We start from the raw sequence: 20434 nt of genomic DNA, 5'->3' as shown, positions 1-20434 counted from the left end.
TGGCGGATGCTGCTGGGAGTGCTCAGACATGGTGCTCATTGCAGTCCCAGAACAGGGATGGGTCCACATGAGCAGCATCCTCCTTGTGGTAGCCCTGTATCTGCACCGTGCACAAGCACAGCTGCAGTGAGCAGCCTGCTGGCACTGCTCACTGCACCCCGCTGCTGAAAGGGGTGCTCTGGGGGACTCCGGGCAGCCTCATTTCTGCCAACACTCTATATGCTGCCCCTCTCATCCCTGGGGTAGGGGTCCAACAGCTGGTTTGGGGAGGTCCCACTGGGCAGTGGAGGTGGCTGTGGTGAGGTGCTAAGCACCAGGCTGGTCCACATGCCACATGCTCACCACAGACTTGCCGATGCCCTCTTCCCCTCCAGAGACCATCTCCTGTGGCTGCACAGCATCTTCGCCCTCATCTATTTCATCCTCACTGTCCTCTGCATGGCTCACCACTCCGTCCACCTTGAATACAGAGAGAACGAGAAGGTGAGCAACCATCCTTCTTCCAGCCCTGCCTTGTTCAACACTAATGGATAACTGTATTTTGCAGAAAGGGTGGTCTCTGTATGCAGGGAGAGCTTTAGTAACAGCCTGGGACTGGGCAAGCAGGGAAGGATACGGCTGATTTTCTCCATCTTCTGGAGAAATCTTGGCAGCCCAGAGGCAAACCTGTCTCTCCTGCTGCCCTGTCTTTTGAGATTGAAGCTCTGCTGTGTCTGTCTGAGTGGTGGCAGTGTCTGGCTGTGCCCTCGGGTGTGGGAGTGGGTGTTGAGGACACCTGTGCTGACCAGCCTTCCAGGTGGCAGTCGGTGCCTTGGCATTCCTCTGCCTTCCCGGTGGTTGGATGAGCAGGATGGCAGTGAAATGGCCCTCAGGCCCCCACTCACCCACCCCTTCTGCCCCTTTTCCTCCCCTAGGTTGCCCGGACACTGATGGTTACCCACATCCCCAAGGAGATCACAGACCCTTCCCTTATCATAAAGCATTTTCAGTGAGTAGTGGTGTACCGCAACCTTGCCAGGGTGGCTGGCAGGCAGGTGGCAGGGGCTGTCCGCGTCCCCTGGCTCCTGGTGCCACCATATCCCTGTGCCTGCAGTGAGGCTTATCCCAGCTGCACCGTGACCAATGTCCAGTTTTGCTTCGATGTGCGCAAGCTGATGAAGCTGGATGCGGAGAGGTGAGTGCATACAGGTCCCCCTTCCCTCTGCGGGTGGGTGTTCTGTTCCTGCCCAGCATGTCAAGGGACCCAGTCTGACTGTTTGTCTGCCGCTGCACAAATGACCTTTGTCTCTCTTGGCTTCCTGACAGGCGCAAGGCAATGAAGGGACGGCTTTACTTCACCACCAAGGCACAGAAAGAGGGGAAGATCATGATCAAAACCCACCCCTGCGCCCGCATCTTCTGCTGCCGCTTCTGTGGCTTTGAGCAGGTAGATGGGTGTGAGCAGAGCTGTGGGCAGGGCTGCAGGCAGCACATCTGCGCTGTGAGCATGGCAGAGCACAGCAGCTTGCCCGTGCCACAGCCCGCGAGTGCAGCAGAGCCCTGGCTGCTCCCGCAGGTGGACGCCGAGCAGTACTATGGGGAGCTGGAGGAGAAGCTCACGGATGAGTTCAATGCAGAGCGCAACCGCGTCACGCTTAAGCGGCTTGACATGGCCTTCGTTACCTTCCAGGATGAGCGGATGACAGCTGTGTGAGTGCCCCTTGGATGTGCCAGCAAATGCACATCCCTCAGCCTTGTGGCCACCGCCACTGGGGCACCCTGCTGGCTCCTCTGGCCAAAGTCAGGCAATGTCTCCACTGTGCCTCTGCCACCTGGAGAGATGGCCGCTCTCTTGAGGCTGCGGGAAGGGTCTCATGAGAAGGGTACGGGGTTCTGAGCCCTCGGTCAGGACCCAACCCCTGGCTCCTTCCTCCTGCAGGATTTTGAAGGACTACAGCCACATCCACTGCCGCAAGCACCCCCAGCAGTCTTCTGTCACCACCGTGGTCAAGTCACACCACTGGGGCGTTCGCTATGCTCCTGCACCCAGCGATATCATCTGGTGAACCCCCATGGCAGGAGAGGGAGGGAGGGCGGGCGAGCAGCTGGGGGGAACCCATACCCATAGCTATAGGGAGCCCATACCCATAGTTATAGGAAACCCATATAGCTGTAGGGAACCTACAGGTATGTGCCCATACCTGTAAGCTGTCTTCTCAGGGTGGCAGGGGCTGACAATCCCTCCTGTGGCCATAGTAGAAGTCACCAGGGTGACTGGGGTTATCACCCTGTGGGTGGCAGGGCTTGGCCAGGCAAGGTTTGGGCTGATTGCCAGGCTCTGATTTCTGCAGCCAGACTCCAAAGCTTCCTGATGGCATGGACTGCAGCCACACTGGTCCTGGGGCTCTGCAGGTATCAGCCCAGAAGCGCAGGACGGGGGAGAGGTTGAACTCAAAGCAGGGACTGCCAGGATGGTCGGTATGGGCAGTGGGGGGCAGAGCTTCGGGGAGCAAGGCTAGGAGACCCAGGACGTGTGTTTTTACTCCACACCATGTCTGAGTTGTGCTTTCCTCTCACAGGGAGAATTTGTCGGTCCGTGGCACATCTTGGTGGGTGAGATTCATCCTCCTTAATATCTGCCTCTTCGTCCTCCTCTTTTTCCTCACCACACCAGCCATCATTGTCAACACCATGGACATGTTCAACGTTACACAGCCTGTGGAGTACCTCAAGGTAGTCCCTGGGGCTCCATGCCACCTTTCCCAAAGGGTCTCCGTTTTCAGGCTTGTCCATGACAGTGGGAGGGCACCAGCTCTACACTGGCGCAAGAAGATGAGCCATCACTGGGATGAGCGTTGATGAGAGGCAAAGAGAGGTCATGCCCTGCTTGCCAGCCATCCCCTTCTTGGTGTGCTTCCAGTGGCAGAGCCCAGGGGCACTTGTGCAAACCTGAGCTTTGGTCCTGCTGTCCATGGGGGAGGGCAGGTTGTTGTCCATGCAAGAGGAGAGGGGTGGGAAATGCTTCATGAGATGTTAGGAGCCACCAGGAGTACACCTCCTTCCTGCTCATTGCCCTGTGAGCTGTTGGGCAGGCATCAGGGCTCAGAGAGTGCCTGTGGTGCCTTTGGCTGGTCTCAGGCTCTTACCTCCTGAAACAAATGCCCCTGCTCAGTGAGGTAATGCCCTAGCCTGCTAGTTGCACACACCATCATGTGCCAGGAGGCCCAGAGAGCTGCCTACAGCATGACTGAGCTCAGGCTGTCTCCTGAGGGGGTGTCTGGCATCTCTTCTGCAGAACCCCATCATCACCCAGTTCTTCCCCACACTGCTGCTCTGGGTCTTCTCCGTCTTCCTGCCCTTCCTCGTCTACTACTCAGCATTCTTCGAGTCACACTGGACGAGGTAATGGGGTTGGCCCTTGTGCTCCCTCAGGGCTGAGGTGGGTGGGAGGAATCTCAGTAGCACTCGTGGGACTTGACCTGCAGGGAGGCAGGCAGTGGGGTGACAGGTCCCCCCAGAGCCCCATGAGTTGCTCTCCATGGGAAGAGCCCCATGTCCATGCCTGAAGGAGCCATTTCTTTGCCATAGCCATGAATGCTTCCAGGCTGCTGACAAAGGCAGTTGGAGCTGGTTTTAGGATGGATCTGAAGAAGTTTGTGAAGGGGATATGTCGCAGTTGAGACGGGCAAACGACATAGACCAAGTTCTTAAGTACAAACAGCAGTCTCCATTTATTGCCACAAATGCCTTTTTATATAGTCTTTACCAGTTCATGTGTCTTTTTGCTATTGGTTACAGCCTGCAATAGTAACATATCATTGGCTAATTTTGCTAATGTCAGTGTTATTCTTTTACTCCCATCTTTCTCACGGGTAGGCCTTAATATCTTCAAGGCTAATTTTTGTTCCCATACCCTCTGTCATGGAATCCACGGACCCCCCATAGTCTCCCACAGGGATGGTGTGATGGTGGACTGGCAGCAGCAGGGCCAGGGCCCTGACTCAGACAGCACATCCCAGCTGTGCTCCCGACCCTCCAAGGCAGAGGTAGAGGTTCAGGATGCTCAGTCTCCTAGCAGAGGAAGCTTGCCCAGCTCCTGCAATGTGCTCACTCTGTCTTGACCCTTGACCAGCCCCTATGCCTGGTCTACTGAGTCCTTGCAGGAGCTTTGTCACCACCTCCCTTCCTTCTCCTGGGAGAAACGGGGGCTCCTGAATCCATTATAGACAGCCAGCTGCTTCTTGTTGGGTGTCTATACCAGCAGGTGTAGGAGAGGGCAGGGATGAAGGAGGTGGGAGGTTGGGAGGACAAGAACTTTGACTACAGCAGATTTCCTCATGGTGATAACTCACAGCCTGGGAGAGGCTTTGCAAGGCCCCAGTAGATGCACAGACCAAATGCATGTGGTTTCCTGGGGCTGGGAGTAGCTCTCTGTTGAAGAGTGAGACCCAGCCCAGCCTCTCCAACCCCAGCAGCGGCTCTACTTTGGAACAGTGTAATGTTCTTCTTTTGCCACCCCTCTCCCTAGGTCAAGTGAAAATCAGCTCACCATGCACAAGTGCTTCTTCTTCCTGGTGTTCATGGTCATCATCCTGCCCTCATTGGGGCTGAGCAGGTATGGATGTCCCTGCGGTGCTGCTCTTCTTGCTCCCTGGCAGCCACGATCGCACCCAGGCCCCTCACCTCCTGCAATTCAGCCCCAAAGGGCTAAGGCCCCCACTGCCACTGAAAACAGGCTCTCAGGTGAGGGAAGCACTTGCTATTTAGCCCTCCTGAGCTGCTCCCAGATGGTTATGGTCCCTCCTTCCCTATGGAGGAGGGAAGCAGTGCAGCTTGCCAGGCTGCCACAGAGGATGCAAAGTTGCTTTGCTTGGGGTCAGCCATTCAGCAGATCCTGGAAGGACCAGGTCAGATATCTTCATAGTCCTGGCTCCAGCAAGCCTGACTGGCCACGGGGTCAATCACCTATGCCACAGTGGTTCCATGCAGCAGAAGGGGCTGCTCTGGCCTTGTAGGGTCAGAGGATCTCGTCTGCCCTGGGTAGGGGAAAGTACATGCCCACTGGGTGCCCCACACATTGCTCCTCTTTCTGAGCTGCTCCTCCTCTCCTACCTCCAGCCTGGACCTTTTTTTCCGTTGGCTCTTCGACACCCACTTTCTGGATGAGGCTGATATCAAATTCCAGTGAGTATCAGGGAGCTCCCAAACCTCCTGGGAGTGCCCAATGCCAGCCTCCCAGTGGCTCTCCTGGCCACCTGCCCGAGCATCTTTTCACCCTCCCTGTCCCTGGGGCAGGTGCGTTTTCCTCCCAGACAATGGCGCTTTCTTCGTCAACTACGTAGTCACCTCCAGCCTGATTGGGACGGCCATGGAGCTGCTGCGCATCCCGGGCCTCCTCGTCTATACTGCCCGACTCTGCTTTGCCAAGTCTGAGCCAGAGCGGCTCCACATCAAGCGGGTATGTGGCTCTGGTCACTTCTAAACCTATGCGACCCCTCACAGCGGGGATGTGCTTGCTGGAAACTCAGGCTTTCCTCATCCTATGGGGACGCTTGTGTGGACAAGCCACCATGCAAGGGATGCTGCTGGCCCTGGCCCCATGGGACTAACGGTGCTGGGCAGCCTTTGCAGTGGCAGAGGCAATAATGATGCTGTTGGTTGTGCCCCAGAGCCAAGCCTACCAGTTTCAGTTTGGACTGGAGTACGCCTGGACCTGCTGCATATTCTCCGTCGTCATGACCTACAGCATCACCTGCCCCATCATTGTCCCCTTCGGTGAGTACGATCCTATGCCCCTGATTCCACTGCCCTTGGCTGTGCCAAGAGCAGCCTGTCTCAGCCACCAGCAAAGACGTGGGAGCATGAGCTTCCTGCATGGTACAGGAGAGCACCCTTGGGCATCATCTCCTGGGCCTGCCCTGGTGCCCCTGTGACCTGACTGTCTCTGTCTCCATTGTCCTCCCTCCAAATGGCCCCTGTCCTCCCACTAGGTTTGCTCTACATGCTGCTCAAGCACATGGTTGATCGGTACAACATCTACTACGTGTACATCCCCACCAAGCTGAACCAGCGCCTTCATGTCGCCGCCATCAGCCAGGTGGTGGTGGCCCCCATCCTCTGCATGTTCTGGCTGCTCTTCTTCTCCATCCTGCGCCTTGGTAGGGAGAGCTCTGGGCTGCCACCCACCGCTGCTGAGGGTCACATCTGCTGCCTGGGGGGATGAGCTGCTGCTGTGACCCCTGAGTTAGGCATAGCGTGGAGGGTGGGAAGGGGGAAGGTGTGGTGGAGACCTGGCAGAGGAGATGGTCAGCTAGTGTTTTGGGAAGGGTGTTGGGTACTTGTTAGACCCAAAGCAGGCACCAGCTTGGGTCTCAGCTGGAGGTGCAGCAGGTCCTTGGAGGCTCATGTGCTGCCCCAGTGTCTCTGTGCTCTAGGTCCCACCCGTCCTGTCACCCTCTTCACCTTCGTGGTCCTCCTCTCCTGCATTGTCTTCTCCTTCTTTGGCCTCTGCCTGAAGAAGCTGCAGCCGCGGAAGCCCTCCAGCTACCAGGTGAGCACGGTCATACGCCTGTCCTGTTCCCTCACATCACTGCATTCCCTCCTCACCTTTCTGGGGGGTGTTTGCCATGGGAAGTCTGAGGCAGTGCCTGGCTGCCCCCCTGCTTCAGCTGGGGACCCCTAAACAGTCATTTCTTCCTGACCTCCCTCTCCACAGATGTCTGACCAGTCTGAGGGCACCTTCAATGATGTGGAGCGGAGCAGCGTCTCCTCCACTCCCAACTCCAATGTGAGTATCCCTCCCCAGCCCCACTGCAGCCTCCCCACCTCTCTCCCGTGGGCCCTGACCCCGCACTGCCCCCTGGGGCAGCTCTTTGTGGCCACTGTCCTGCAGGAGCCTGAGCTGAGCCTGACGCCGGCAGCCTCCCCGGCACACCAGTCCTATGGCACTATGGGCAACCACCTGGAGCCAGCAGAGGATGGAGAGGATGGGAGGCTGCAGAGCTTTGAGACAGAGCTGGAGACGGTGGAGGGCGAGTACAGGAGTGGCCCCGTGATGGAGAGCCAGGCCCGCTACCAGTGAGCATCCCTGCCACCAGGACAAGGACTGGCCATGCCAAGAGCAGAGGACATGCCAGGGGACAGGAAGGACCCTTCCCAGAACTGGTAGGGGCCATCTTGCTGAGGGGGCAGGGGGATGACAGGATTGATGTGAGGAGGAGAGCCCGTTGCATGGGAGGTGGTGGGAGGCTCTGCTGGTCCCTCATGCTGCCTGGACTGGCTCAGTACCCCTGTGCCCCCCTCATCCCCACCTGCCTCTTCCAGCCCATTGTGGGGAAGACAGGGTGCAGCTTTGTGGGGAGAGGGTCTCTCTGAGAGGCCATGCTCTGGGGGCAGGAGGGGGGCCCTGGTCCTTCCATGAGGGGGAACCAGCCCAGACAGCTTAGACAAATGTGCCCGCCACCATGCTGTCCTGCAGGTCCTTAGTAGTGCAGGATGGCCACCCCAAACCCTTGCTTCCCTCCCTGCCCACCCACTGCCTCAGTGCAGGCTCCCGCTCCCCCCCACTGCCACCCCCGAGGCTTTGCCCATTAAAGCAGGGACTGTTGAGACTCGTGTGTGTTTGTGGAGAAGGTGAGTGCCCAGGGCTGCTCTCACATCTTCCTGAGCACCAGTGGCTCCTCCTCAAGCCAGGCATCAAAATGCAAGCCTGGCTCTTGCCTGCCCTCCCACCCTGTCCATCCACTGCTGCTGCACCATTCCTGTGCTTGGGGATCCTCGGGGAGGAGCGGGAGGTCAAGGGCCAAGTGTGTTTAATGGCCGTGGCAGCAGTTTCCCATTGTCCCATGCTCCCCAGCAGCAGCATCCTCATGCTCACACTCCCTAGGGCTGGCTGTGGGACCCTGCATGGCTCCATCCTATTGCAGAAGAAATGGCAGGAGGTGCTGGTGAGACCCTGGCCTCTGGGTCCTAGTCCACCATACCCTGCCCTCGCCCCCAAGCCACAGCTGTGGGATGCTCCCCCAGCAGCTGCCTCTCCTCAGGAGTGTGAGACCTGCTGTGAGCAGTGTAAATCCACCAGCTCCTGCTGGGGCAGCATCCCCAGGGTTTTCCAGCTCAGCTGCAGCTGCTGCAGAGGCTCCTGGGGTCAAGGGCAGATCCTTGCCCTGCCCAGCTTCTCTCTTACCAGGCTAGCTCACCTGGGCCTGCTGACTCATCACTCAGCCCCACTTTGGCCTTGGGGTTGATTTGCCTGCTCCTGATTTTCCTGCTGGCTTCAGAGCAATTCCAGCTGCCACCCTAGGGCTGTACAGAGAGAGAAGGGACGATGACACAGCCCTGCTGGCACATGGGTTGGTGGCATAGGGAGTGCTGCTGCCTGAAGACAGATGCTCAGCCATGGCACCACTCAGTGTTACTGGTACCACTAGGAGGCGAGGGTGTGGTGTGCCAGTTGGGGGGTGGTGTTAAAAGGCAGCCCAGCAGTGAGCTGTAGGTCTTCATTGGACTTGTGTGGGCTCTGGGACTTCCCCGTGGGGGCTCCTGGGTCTCAGCTGAGCCAACTGGCAGCCCTGCAGCTGCTGTCCCACCCACGCTCCTGCCTGCTGGGGCGATGGCTGCAGTGTGCTAGCTAGCGAGCAGTTGCCTTGGGGGGACCTTGAGCTCAGCTGCTCCCTCCCAACCGCAAAAAGCACCCTGGGTGGGGGCTCATAGCTCCCCACCCAGGTGTCCCACGGCTGCCCACAGCTAAGCCGCTGCCCTCGCTGCCTGCTCCAGGAGCAGCCCTGGCCGGAGCGGGTGGGATGCTGATGGCCTCTCTTTGGGTGGAAGCAAGTGCCTGCGAGTGGCACCGCATCCTCGGAAGCACAGGCTGCTGGTCCCATTGCCCTCGGCTGACCTGCTGTAGGAATGTGCCAGAGGTCTGTACCTTCTTGTGGTTTATTGCTATGACTGTGCCTTGAATAAAATGACTTCACCCAGCTGCTGCCTGATGTCATCACTCCTTTATGTCCTGCCTGGTGCCAGGAGAGGGGTGACCCTTGCTGCTGGAACCTGCAAAAGTACCCCAGCCTCTTTCCCCACTTGCAGGCTGCTTTTAGCTCTTTCTGGGGATGTCCTGCAGAGGCTCCAGAGGTGAGGAGACCACTGGAACACCTCCCTACCTCCAACCACCTTGCTGCCCACATAGTCCTCATGAAAGCAAACCCAAACAAGTGGGCAGAAGCAGCAAAGCTGCAGGAGCAGGGGACAACCATGCTCTGTCCCCCTGAAAAGACTGGCACAGCCCTTGGCACCATCCCTGGCAATGGGGACAGGGTGCAGCCCTGGAATGGGAGTGTCTCTCCCCTGCCTATCATCTGCCAACATTCACCTCACAGGCAGGACTGGCTCAGGATACCACCAAAGGGGCACACACTGCCGGGGGTGGTAGTGGGAGACTGGCCTGGAGCTCCTCTGGGACCACAGCAAGGACTGGGGATGGTGAAGGAAACCCATCCCAATCTGGAGATGCAGCACATCTTCCCAAAGCTTTCCCACCAGCAAGTCCCTGGGAAGGGATTGAACACCATTTTGGAAGTCTTTCTCCAGGTTTTGAGCAGAGAGCATTCTTTTGCTCCCTTCCCATAGAACACTCTTTCTACCCAAATTTCTACTTGCATTATTTCCCTCTGGTTTCATTTGGTCTTTCCATGGTTCCCATGAGGTGATCCTTGGCTGACAAACCTGGTTTACAGCACATTGGGTGACCAGCAGCAGGTGAGCTGATACCATCTCACAGAACAGAAGCAGCAGCTGAATAATCATAAAAGGATGTTTTAGGCTGATTGTTTAAAACTCCAGTTCAATGAGAGACTGTTAAACTTGGAAAGTAATGAGCAATCAGCAGCAGGATGCCTTTGCTAGCCCCTCTGCTGTTCACCCATTCAATTACAGTGCACAAAAGCTGCCAACAGACATTTGGTGCTGGATGCGTTCTCATGACAGTCAAGCTGGACTACACTAGCACTCTCTGTGACCAATATCTCCAAAGCTAGAGCCAGCAAGAAACCAATAAACCCCTTTCTCTCATCCTTGTTTTTTGGCTTGCTTGCATCTTTTATATTAAGATAAACATAAGACAGCAGAAACAGCTGAGACTCACTGTTGTTCTTTATTAAACAGTAGAGCTGGGTATAAGAGGCACACAGACTATTACGTTCTCTTAGGAGTTACACAAAACGTGGTACAGAAGAGAAGAAGTCAAGGAGCTGGGAAAGCTAGAGGGAGAGGGGATTGTTTGGGGCAGTAACACCCACACCCCACCCATCGCACAGGTGCCTGCTTGTCACACAGAGCCAGAAGGTTTCCCCTGGGACACTGAAGGCTGATGTCCCAGAACAAGATTGCAAAGAGGATGTCCCCATTCCCAAACCCTCCTGCCCTTTACTACACCATCACAACCAGCACCTACTCCCAGCCCTGGCTCCTTCACCCTTCACTGCCTGGCATTAGAATGCGGAGGACTTCATCTGACCCAGCTGATGGAGTGAGCCATGGGCCAGGATGCACAACACCATGCTGCAAGACTGCAGGAGTAGAGCCTGGTACCACGGGGAGAACAGCAAGCACCTTACATGGCGATGTTCAGTGCCTGTTCCAAAACATCTCTCAGCTCGCCTCGCAAACACAGCTGGAGGGCCCCTTGCTTGCTGGAAGCCCAGGGATAACGCCAGGCCTGGTGGCAGGGAAGCAGAGCCCCATCTCACAGGACACCCCATCATCCCCTCCATGGCATGGGGCTGGGAGTCCTCAGCTACAGCTGCGAGGAGTGGGCAGCCCTCTTCTGCCCAGAGTGGAGGACATCTGGGTGTAGGAGGAACTTGTCTCTAGAACAGTCCTATCTCAGCCTCCAATGTCAGGCCCCTCCTGCCCTGAAGGAGCAGCAAAAAAAGGTGTTGCATGTAACTGAACACTTGCTGCATGTCCTTGCCCTGGGGCTAGTGATGGCTGTTCTGCTGGTTTTGACTGTTGCACAGCAACTTCCCCAAAAAGGTGAACTCTTCTTCGCAGTGCTGGGATTTTTCCTGGCAGATGATGTCTTCTCACTCCTGTCCTGGCACAGCACTGCTGCACACATCTAACTGGGTGCCTTGCTCTGCTCTGAAGCACCTGTGTCTCCAGTAAGGCTGGAAGAGACTACTAAAAGGTGGAGAAACTCTGCAGATGGGCACTGTGTGCAGCTGGGAAGCATTCCAGGTCTTGACAGCATCAGCAGAGTAATTCCAGCTATGCTTCCACTGGCCAAGAGCCAGGATGATTTCTGGAAGCTGTTGCCATGACTTGATTGCAACCTTCTTTTTTATTTTAAGGCATGTTTTCCTTGTATTTACTTTATTCTCCTTAACACAAAGCAGTAAAGACCCACCACTGCTGCTGCATTTAAGCTGGCTCTGAGGTTAAACCAACCAGCCAGACCAACACAAAGCTTTTCAGCTGGCAGCCCAGATCTGCTAAAAGCAGCCTAACCTCAGGATTAATGTGACCCCACTGTCTGAAGCATCCCTAGGAAACACACGGAGTTGTGGCCAACCTGATAGGAGGAAAAGCCTCGGATCCCACCCAGGGGAGAGGCAAGGCAGAAGAAAGCACCAGGATTAACCATCTGGTGGTGATGTGTTCGTGAAGGGAGAGAGGGAAAAGCTCCCCACAAGGTTTGGGAAGGACAGCTGCATGGCTGCCCCTGCCCTGCCATTGCCTACAAGGCTGAACCAGGCATAGTGAGGAGCCAGCAGTGTCAGACTGGGCAGATCTCGAGCACGGAAAATAGGATCTCTGCCAAACAAATCTGAGCAGCCTACACTAGCTGTCCTCTAATTGGGGTGGGCAGCAAGAGGTGGGAAGAAAAGCAAGCTAAAAAGCCGAGTAGGTACATGGGTGTTGGTGCTCCAGCTAGCCCAAAGGGAAGTGGGGCAGGATGGCGCGCCTGTGCCGCGGCACTCCTAGGCTTTGCTGCAGAGTCATACCCTGCCAGCCCTCAGCAAAGGCAGAGACATGGTCATGTCAAAGCAAGGCAGAATCACTGGGAAAAGCCCTGAAGCACGTGTGACTGGAGGAGACAGCAATAGGCTGGTGCACAGAGAAAGACAGAGGTGGAGAGAGGCAGAGAGCGTGGCATGAGCATTTCTCCTGCCCAGGACTGCTGTGTGGTCAGGGATGGGGAAGGCTGGCAGGATCTAGTCCCCTTCCGGGAGGGCCTCCCAGCCGCGTTCCATGGCTTTTACCACAGCACCATAGAGTTTGCTCCAAGCCTCCTGCACGTCAGGGCTGAAGGCAGTGCCAAGGCATTTCTCCAGCATGTACAGCAAGGACTCACCGACAGTCTGCAAACCAAACAGGGAGGCGTCAAGCTCAGCAATGGGGGATGACGTGCAGCCGTTTCTCTTGCTTCACCGCCTTTTTGGATATTTTCAGGGCAGCTGCTCCTCTGCCAGTGCAGCCAGGCCACCCCCATCCCTGGATATTCAAAGGAGATCCAGAGCCAGCCCATGCCAACCCCTTCCCTGCCCTATGCTGGCCCTCACCCTGCAGCCCATGCCCTGGGTGTGTGGGGAGAGCAAGCAGGGAGCATGGGCTGACACTGCACACCAGGGGAAAGGTACACATCCATCCTCCACGGCTCCCAGGTGCTGGCATAGCAGTGGATCAGCAGAGCTTAACACTGCTCTGATGCCAGGAGAGGGGGTCAGACCCCAGGCTGCGTACTCAGGGGCTGCCTCACTTCCTCTTGGGCCCCTCCACGGGGCACTGCTCCTCACCGAGCTGCAGGCAGCCCCATCCAGGAGCACACACATGCTGAGCACAGGGCTGGTGGGGATCACTACCCCAAGCAAAGCAGACTCTGCTCCCTCAGAAGAGGATCAAAACTAGCAGTATCAGGAGAGAGCCATGCATTGGTTAGAATCCTTTCTTTCAAACTGCCCTTCCCCACTATGTTGTCCAGCATTTCTATCCATGCTTGATGACAAGAGAGGAGTAGGCAAGGGCTTCATATGGAGGATGGTCCTGTTTTACTGCCATGGAGGAAACAGGGGCTGAGGTGCAGCAACCCCACCCCAGTGTAGACACAGAGAAAGGTGGATGCTCCCTTTCCCTGATGCAGGGAGGTTTGCCCAGAGCATTTGATGCAGAGATCCAGGGCCCAGGGCAAAGGCTGAGCCTGCAGCCCCATGTCACAGGGGGGACTGTGATGCCCCAGATTGTTGACTTCTTCAAACAGGGCAAATGCTTTGCTCCCCTCTGTCCTCTTTCCCTGGGCTTACTGGAGGAGGGAAGGAAATGAGGGGAACTCAAGGGTTTTTCTGATCAAGCCAGCATCACCACACAGGTATTGCACAGCTCGGGGGCTGCCCTGTGCCACCAGCTTTCTCTCTATGCAGCTGAACCCAGCAGGTGGGTGCAGGGGGATGGGGACAGCTGAGGGCTGCAGACAGGGCTGCAGCAGGACAAGAGAAGACACCTCACCGAAAAAGACTCGACCTTCACACCAACTGCCTGGTGTTTCTTGCCAAGGGTGCAGAGATACTCTTCCAGGCAGGACAAGTTCTCCAGGTGGCTCACAGCAGCATCGATCACCAGCATCACCTGCAGGAGCACAGAGGCAGAATGGCATTAATAGCAAGGCTCTGCTGCCCTCCTGGAGGAGCAAAGAGTCTGACTCCTCTGCCTTGTCCTTCTCAGCCTGACCAACTCCCAGGCTAGCAGATGCCCTCTGAGCTTTCCTTTGCTCTCCTGCAAAACACGTCTAGCAAGTGATGCATCCCAGCAGCTGCACACATCACATCATTCCATGGGACACTGCCAGAGGTGCCACAGCAAGCAGCACTGCTGACCTCCTTGCCCCAGAGGAACAGCCCTGTAGCAGGCTAAGATCTAATGCTGATGAAGACATCATAGCTCTTAGGACCCCAGGACAATTGCAAGGGAGCCTTGGAAGTTGCCAGGAATAGAGTTGCCAACTAGAAGTTGCCAAGATGGTGCAGTTGTGAATAAGGCAAATCCAATTCTAAGATCAGCCAAGGTATTTTGAGGCGGTGGGGTGAACAGTACAGCCAAGAGATCTGGTCTAGTAAAGCATGTACTACTGCGGTCTCCCAGCAGCATGAAGAGTCAAATAGAAACAGGTCTGAGAGGGGTTAATGAGGGATGAAGGGTACAGACACATCAAATTAGAAGAAGAGATTAAAACCAGGGCATGGTTAGCTTGGCAAAGCCAAGAGGTGATAGAATTGTACTCTATAATTTTAACAGGGAAATTATTTCTAACAAGAGCAAAGAGCTATTTCAGCTCAAGGCAATAATAGCAGAAGTAAAAATGGACTTAACTTTGCCGATAAACAGAGGCTGGAAAATAACAAAAAGCCTGCAGCTATCAGAGGAGCACAGTCCTGAAACAGTCTTTTACAAGGTTTAAAGACAGGCAAACGAAGCACAAAAGTGATTTAAAGAAGGAGCCAGACAATTTATGAAGGCATCTGCAAGTCAAGGCTGTGCTTTGCTCCAGCACGGCTGCTCCTCGGGGCTCAGCACAAGGTCTGTGCTGAATCGGGTGTAATTCTGTCCATGCATGAGTTCCTCCAGATGACATCAACATTGCTCCTCTCCTTGTTTTGGAAGGAGGCAAATGCATATTGCCAGCACTCCCCCAGAGGCTAGCCAAGCGATGCCACGGGCCTTCTGGCTCTGCAGCTGCACTAACAGTCTCTCCACCAGCCCAGCCCACTGCCCAGCTCTCTGTCACCGCCTGGTCAGCATGTGGCCAGGCAGAGGGCTTCAGTCCTCGTCTGGACAGAAGCGAGCTCACTGAGGTACTTCTGCAGTAGAAGAACGAGGCTTCCACCTTTCACAAGAGGCAATCCACTATTAGGTGAGGGCGTGGGAATCAGAATGGTGCTTCTTACCCACCTAAATCCACATTCTCATCCCCTCCCCACTGTTGTAGGCACTTTGTCCTGGCAATAGCATCTGCTGGTACCTTGAGTAACACCCTGCAATTACCACCTGAGAGAAGTCTTCCCATGCATTCCCCACTCAGACACACCACAGTCCCAAGCCATTGTCCAAGGGCTTCCTCCTCCAGGGAGGCTGTGCTCCAGCCGTGCCATAGCCCCTCTCTCACCTTCCTGATGTGATCCAGGAACTCGGGGGCGGAGAGGCACTCCTGAGGGCTGGCAAACTGCTTGCAGTTGTACTGGAAGAGGGGCAACAGGTCAGGGTCCAGGTCAAATAACCTGCAACAGCAAGAGAGAAAGCCCCATCTTCTCACTGCCTCAACTTTTATTAGAGTCCTGCTCACCTCAGGAACAACCACGTTAGCAGCACACCACCAGCCCCCTTCTGCCTTCCTTCCCACATACTGATCCCTCCCTGGCTGTAAAGGACCCAGAAGTTCTGAAAAGTCTTAGTTTGGGGCAATCCAGGTTACCTATAGTCAAAGAAGTTTGTTTCCCTAGCCCACAGCCCCAGCTCTCAGACACCTGTTTAAGGTACCTGAGAACCAGTCCCAGGCTGCTGCAGTTACTCCCAGCCTGGAGCTTCTCCCCAAAGTTTTGGTTGTTGTCTTGACTCTTCCCATTCCTGTTTCATATTCCCTTGAGACCCAAAGCTCCCAAATCTGGCCAAGGCATGCAAGCTCCAGCTTCCTAGTTGAGCAAGGAGGGTATGTACTAACTCAGCTAATGCCTCACTCTCCCACACCATCACCAACTCCCAATTTTCCCTTGCCACTGTTTGCCAGGCGTATATGGGTTTTAGTAGCAGCCACACAGGCAGACATAATGGGCTGATGCTGTCCATGGAAGCCACAGGAAATTCAGGCAAGATGGTCCCTCTTCTCCATGTCCTGCATTAAACTGCTCCATCCCTCGCCCCTCTGCTAAAACCTCAAATGTTCCTATCATTCCTCACAGCTCTGCTGTGCAAGGTTTGGCTCCCGCCTGCTACACCCTGCTTTGAAAGCTGGTCAGAAACTCTCCGACCGTCCCTTTAAAAAATACTTTTTATAGATTTTTCCTTTTTCTCTACCCATACTCGAGACAATAATCTGCTTAGGAGAGGCAAGGAGTCAGGTTTCAGCGTTCCCCCCGGCACACCATTTCCTTTGCCCTGAGACTGAATCCCTCCCCCGCGGCCAGGTCTGTGCCCGGGGCTGCAGAGCGTCGTGTCAGGGACAATTAGACGGTCCCTTCCACACACTCCGCAGAGTTGGGCGGACACGCAGCTTTTCAAACAACAGAAATAACGGGAAAAGGCAGGGGATCAGCGGGCAGACACGCACAAAACCTGCCCGCTGCCTCTCTCCCTCACCCTCCATCTCATCTCCCCGTAACAAAGTTGTGAGTGGCGGAGGGTGGGCAAGGCCGGGAAACAGTACAGAGCGGCCAGCCGGCCCCACGGCGCTGCCCCACGGCAGCCGCGGCCGAGGGGCTTCAGCCCCAGGCTGCAACCTCCGGACCGCCAGACCCGGGGAGGAGAGAGAGGACGGGATAAGGGAGCCGGCCGGGAACCATCGCCAAGGCAAGGGAAGCGTTTCACCCGAAGAAGCGGAGCCTGTCCCTCCCCCCCGCCGCGGGTCTGTCCGGGGGGGCGGCCGGGGTTGGGGTACCGGTGGCCGCATCCCGTTCCCGCCGCCCCGCTCACCTGGTGAAGAGGACGAGGCCGTGCTGCACGGGGCTGCCGCTCACCCGCTGCCAGCTCTCCCGGATCAGCGCTCGCTCCCTGCCAGACAGCGGCATCCCGCTCTCCATGGCGGGGGGACCTGCCCCTCGCCGCCCGAGGCGAGGCGCTGGCTCCGAACGGGCGGCGGGGCCGCCGAGCGGCAGCCGCCCGCCCCTCGCACCCCCAGGGGCGCCGCCGCCTCCTCGCAGCCCCGGGCGGACGGCGCCACGCTCACCTGGGGGTCCCGGCCCCCGCCGCGGCGCTGGGCATCCGCGCTCCGCCCCCCGGCCTCGCTTTGCCCGCGGCGGGCAGCCCGCACCGCAGCTCCCCGCTGCCCGCCTCCTCCACCCGGGGCTTCCCCGACGGCCGCACTGGTAAGGAAGAGCTCAACGCTGTATTTCCCACACAGGGAAAGGAAGAAAAAAAAAAATCTCCAAGCACCCCTCGGGCTCGCAGCCGCAGGGCACAGTAGAAAGTTTATCTCATTCACGGTTGACATTTTCCAATCCGCCTCATTTTGCAAGGGAAGCAGCACAGGAAAGCGGTGCTAGCGAGGGGTCCGGACTCAGCCTTCTTACTCGCCGTGCGGCCCAGCTCCCTCCAAGCGTAACTTCGCTGTGGAGGTCCGCAGCGATGCTCCAGCACTACAGCATCCTCTTGGCCTCGGCCACTTCCACTGAGACTCAGGATGCGCCATAGCCACCTGCTATGTCCATGGGCCGATGCAGTCTAGACCCTGCAAGATATATGTTTCATTTAAGGCTAATTACATTAGCTCAGCCAGGCAAAGTTTTTAATAACAGATCAGAAGATGTGTCATCTTTGTCAAACATGTTCAGGACACCCAGCTTCTCTTAATTGTTCAGACAAAGGGAAACATTGCTTTTAATTTGGCCCCAGGATTTCGGTAGCATGGAGGAAACAAAGTGAGAAGGGGCATGCGAGGTCTCAAGCAGCACAACAGAAGCCAGGAAAGCCAGAGCAGTCATGCAAGAAAAGGTTTTGCAGAAGGATGCAAGCAGCACAAAAACATAAATATGACTGAAACCACCACAGTCTGCACTGAAATAACAATTGTGCTGATATTATTACAAGTTCTGGTTCTATACATCAGATATTTGTTGCAATCAGGAGAGAAGACAGCAGTCTCTGACCCAACCCAGGAGCACATTGACTCTGTGTAGGCAGAAAGGAGGCTCTTCTTGTTGCAGTACTGAAAATAATCCCTGGAAGGAGACAAGTTCGAAGACACAATGCTACATCCTCAGTCCCAGCCCCAGCTTTTCTCCCAGTGGCCTTTCTCCTAAAGAGCCCAAGTGACAGCACTGACTGCAGTGACAGCAGGAAGCCACCCGAGACATCTCTGCAAGTGTCAGAATAAATTACCTGTTTTCTCAGGCATTTGAGACCGCATATTCTCAGCACAGACCAGGAAAAACTCCACATCCATTAGGGGAAGCTGGAGAACCTTATCCTCTTGAAGAGTTCAACAAACTCACAAAGAAATTAAACTGTCAGATGGGACTAGGGAGACTTACAAATGCTTCAGATCTCTGGCTACTGAGCCAGAAAACAAATGATGTTCCAGGTTTGCTGTGTTTTGAATGCCATTGCTAGAAAAATATTTAATTAATATCAAAGGTCCCAGGTCCTGGAAAGATGCAAATACGTTCTGTTAAATCATGGCTTCTGTTAAAATCACAACATAGCTAAGAAAAGCCCAAAAAACTTATGATTTCTACACATCTATATTCTTAGAGAATAGGGGATAAATAGAAAGCACTCAGTGATAAAGAAAAGTCACAAGCTGCAGGGCCATCTCTTGGCTGGGTGGTCAGCACATGCAACCTGCCAGCCCACGGTGCTTCCTGCTGGTGGTCACCACAACAAGCTCCTGCTAAAACCAGGATCTTAGGCTATGTGATTGCAAAGGAAACATTCACACCGAGGACTGATGATAAATCAGTGTGATGATAACTGCTAAAGCTGCAAGAAGCCTCAAAGAGCAGCTAGGAGAGCAGGGGGAAATACCAGGTTAATCTGAGTGGGGCGGTTCACACAAACCCAGTAGTGCCAAGGCAAACATTAACCTTTAGCATTCTTGCAGCTGATCAAGTGCACCAGCAAAAGGTACAAAGTGTCATCCTACATCTGCATAAACTACTCTGACATTTCAGCCTGTTGTCACAACCACACAGCCACGGAGCTTCACCAGAGCCTGGCTGGGTAGTTCAGGCTGACCCTGGTGACAAGAAGGGGGAGCAGAACAGGCGGGGGAAGCAGAACAGGCAGACAGCGCTGTGCTGCCAGGGTGCTGGGAAGGAGAGCGGAGAGTCCTCCTCAGGCCCAGAGTTCTCCGCTGGGAAGGAGAGCAGAGAGTAATCTACAGGATACTGGGGAGCAGAGTTGAAGCACGTATGTGCAGTCAGAGCAGCAGAATATTTGCCTAGCAACATTTTGAATATATTCAGAGCTGGCTGGTAGAGGAGGAAAAGAACCACCACAAAAGCAAGTTGTAGTTAAGAGTGATCAGCTCCTAAAGCTTCAATAGGATGTGGGACACCTTTCCTTGGGTTCATGCAGGCATCATACCAACTATCATATCCCATGGCAACAACAAAATGCAGGTTCAGCTGTTGTTCCCGATGGCAGGGGTATCTCAGACAATAGCAGTGAAGCCATGATGGCAAGGGAAAATGGTGGCTCTTGTCCAAAGTCCTCTCTCCAGCACCTTCCCTCTGTGCTGCAGATGGTGCCTGCATGCTGAGCACTTGGAGACAAGGCACAAGTGCCAGAACAAGCCAGACATAATGGCAGCAACAAGAGTGCAGAGCATGACGTGTCTTTTCCTTCCATGGGATATATGGGTGCTCCAGCTGACAAAAGTGGCAATAGGCTGGCCATACCTCTGCTTACCTGTTAACACCCAAACCACACACAGATGCGATACTCAACAGGGTCTGAGAACCAAAGAGAGTTAATTCCTTACCTGCCCTCCCAGGCATCAGCTCCTTCTGGCCAGGGTATGGCCACATTCAGGAGCAGTTTCCCTACCCTCCCTGCTCCTCTGAACAGTGAAACCATCCCTTTGCTGCCTTCTGGCACTGGTATATGCCCTCTCCATTAATAAAATCAGCATTTTTTTCCCTGTGCCTGATCTTCCAGAACAGTAGGACTGAGCTGTAAGGAGGGACTTGAGGTGGAGACAGGGAGAGCTCAGGGGTAAGAAACATCTGAACCACCATTCACATGACTCAAGAGTGAGGGCTCGGGGGACATGGTGCTCTTCCCTGTGTGCAAAGCAGCCTCTTCCTCACAGCTACGTGGCTGTCAGAGTTGTTCCTCCTGAGGTGCTGACAGCACAAGTGGAGTCCAGAGAGGATCCAAAGTACAAGAAAAAGAAACAAGTAAACCTCCCTTCTTATTCAAGTGTGACCCTTCGAGCATAAGGAATTCTCAGGATGCATCAAGAAGTTGAGCACTGCAAATGTTTCCATGGTCTGAGGGTTTTCTGCGATGGCCCCCAGCTGCCTTGGCTTCATGTACCTAGCCTGGCAGCTCAGCTCCTTTCTGAGATGTTTGATTTCTACAAGACTGTCCCTGGAGCTCTCGTGAGCTAAGAACCACCAGGTCATCAGCACAGACTGCTCCAAAACCATCTATAGGCCACCTGGAAAAAGGGGAGGCAGATTTCTGGAGAAACTCACTGACCTGCAAAGTGGCCAATAAAGCTCTTTCATGTATTGGAAAAACACAAATTTAT

At 55.2% G+C, this 20434-nt stretch overlaps 2 protein-coding genes across 7 annotated transcripts in view; one reads left to right on the top strand and one right to left on the bottom strand.

Moving 5' to 3' along the window:
- The window catches only part of TMEM63C (transmembrane protein 63C), a 33966-nt gene extending 25009 nt beyond the window's left edge, over nt 1-8957 (top strand). For all 6 annotated transcript variants that reach the window (XM_065063792.1, XM_065063794.1, XM_065063796.1 and 3 more), the window contains 16 exons: nt 375-483; nt 915-988; nt 1094-1174; nt 1306-1426; nt 1556-1689; nt 1919-2041; nt 2559-2712; nt 3275-3381; nt 4508-4594; nt 5098-5163; nt 5275-5437; nt 5649-5754; nt 5970-6137; nt 6414-6529; nt 6695-6766; nt 6848-8957. In XM_065063792.1, coding sequence (XP_064919864.1) covers nt 375-483; nt 915-988; nt 1094-1174; nt 1306-1426; nt 1556-1689; nt 1919-2041; nt 2559-2712; nt 3275-3381; nt 4508-4594; nt 5098-5163; nt 5275-5437; nt 5649-5754; nt 5970-6137; nt 6414-6529; nt 6695-6766; nt 6848-7060 — 1894 coding nt within the window. In that variant the 3' untranslated portion in view covers nt 7061-8957. The remainder of the gene's footprint in view (nt 1-374; nt 484-914; nt 989-1093; nt 1175-1305; nt 1427-1555; nt 1690-1918; nt 2042-2558; nt 2713-3274; nt 3382-4507; nt 4595-5097; nt 5164-5274; nt 5438-5648; nt 5755-5969; nt 6138-6413; nt 6530-6694; nt 6767-6847) is intronic.
- A 1153-nt stretch (nt 8958-10110) lies between these two features.
- On the bottom strand, nt 10111-17023 carry NGB (neuroglobin). The gene is made up of 4 exons (XM_065063820.1): nt 16654-17023; nt 15134-15245; nt 13480-13599; nt 10111-12338 (listed from the first exon to the last, which is right to left on the bottom strand). The coding sequence occupies exons 1-4, from the start codon at nt 16758-16760 to the stop codon at nt 12192-12194; spliced, it is 486 nt and encodes a 161-aa protein (XP_064919892.1). The 5' UTR covers nt 16761-17023; the 3' UTR covers nt 10111-12191.
- Between the last annotated feature and the right edge of the window lie 3411 nt (nt 17024-20434).

Source organism: Columba livia, chromosome 5 (genome assembly GCF_036013475.1).
Source record: "Columba livia isolate bColLiv1 breed racing homer chromosome 5, bColLiv1.pat.W.v2, whole genome shotgun sequence".
NCBI classification, from domain to species: domain Eukaryota; kingdom Metazoa; phylum Chordata; class Aves; order Columbiformes; family Columbidae; genus Columba; species Columba livia.
This window is presented reverse-complemented; position numbering and strand designations above follow the sequence as displayed.

What these genes read in the sequence shown, in the direction of transcription:
- NGB (XM_065063820.1), bottom strand. Translation starts at nt 16,760, where the DNA reads ATGGAGAGCGGGATGCCGCTGTCTGGCAGGGAGCGAGCGCTGATCCGG. An exon ending in TCCTGGATCACATCAGGAAG is followed by an intron (nt 13,600 to 15,133) that starts GTGAGAGAGGGG and finishes GTGCTCCTGCAG; the next exon opens with GTGATGCTGGTGATCGATGC. An exon ending in TGAAGGTCGAGTCTTTTTCG is followed by an intron (nt 12,339 to 13,479) that starts GTGAGGTGTCTT and finishes TTTGGTTTGCAG; the next exon opens with ACTGTCGGTGAGTCCTTGCT.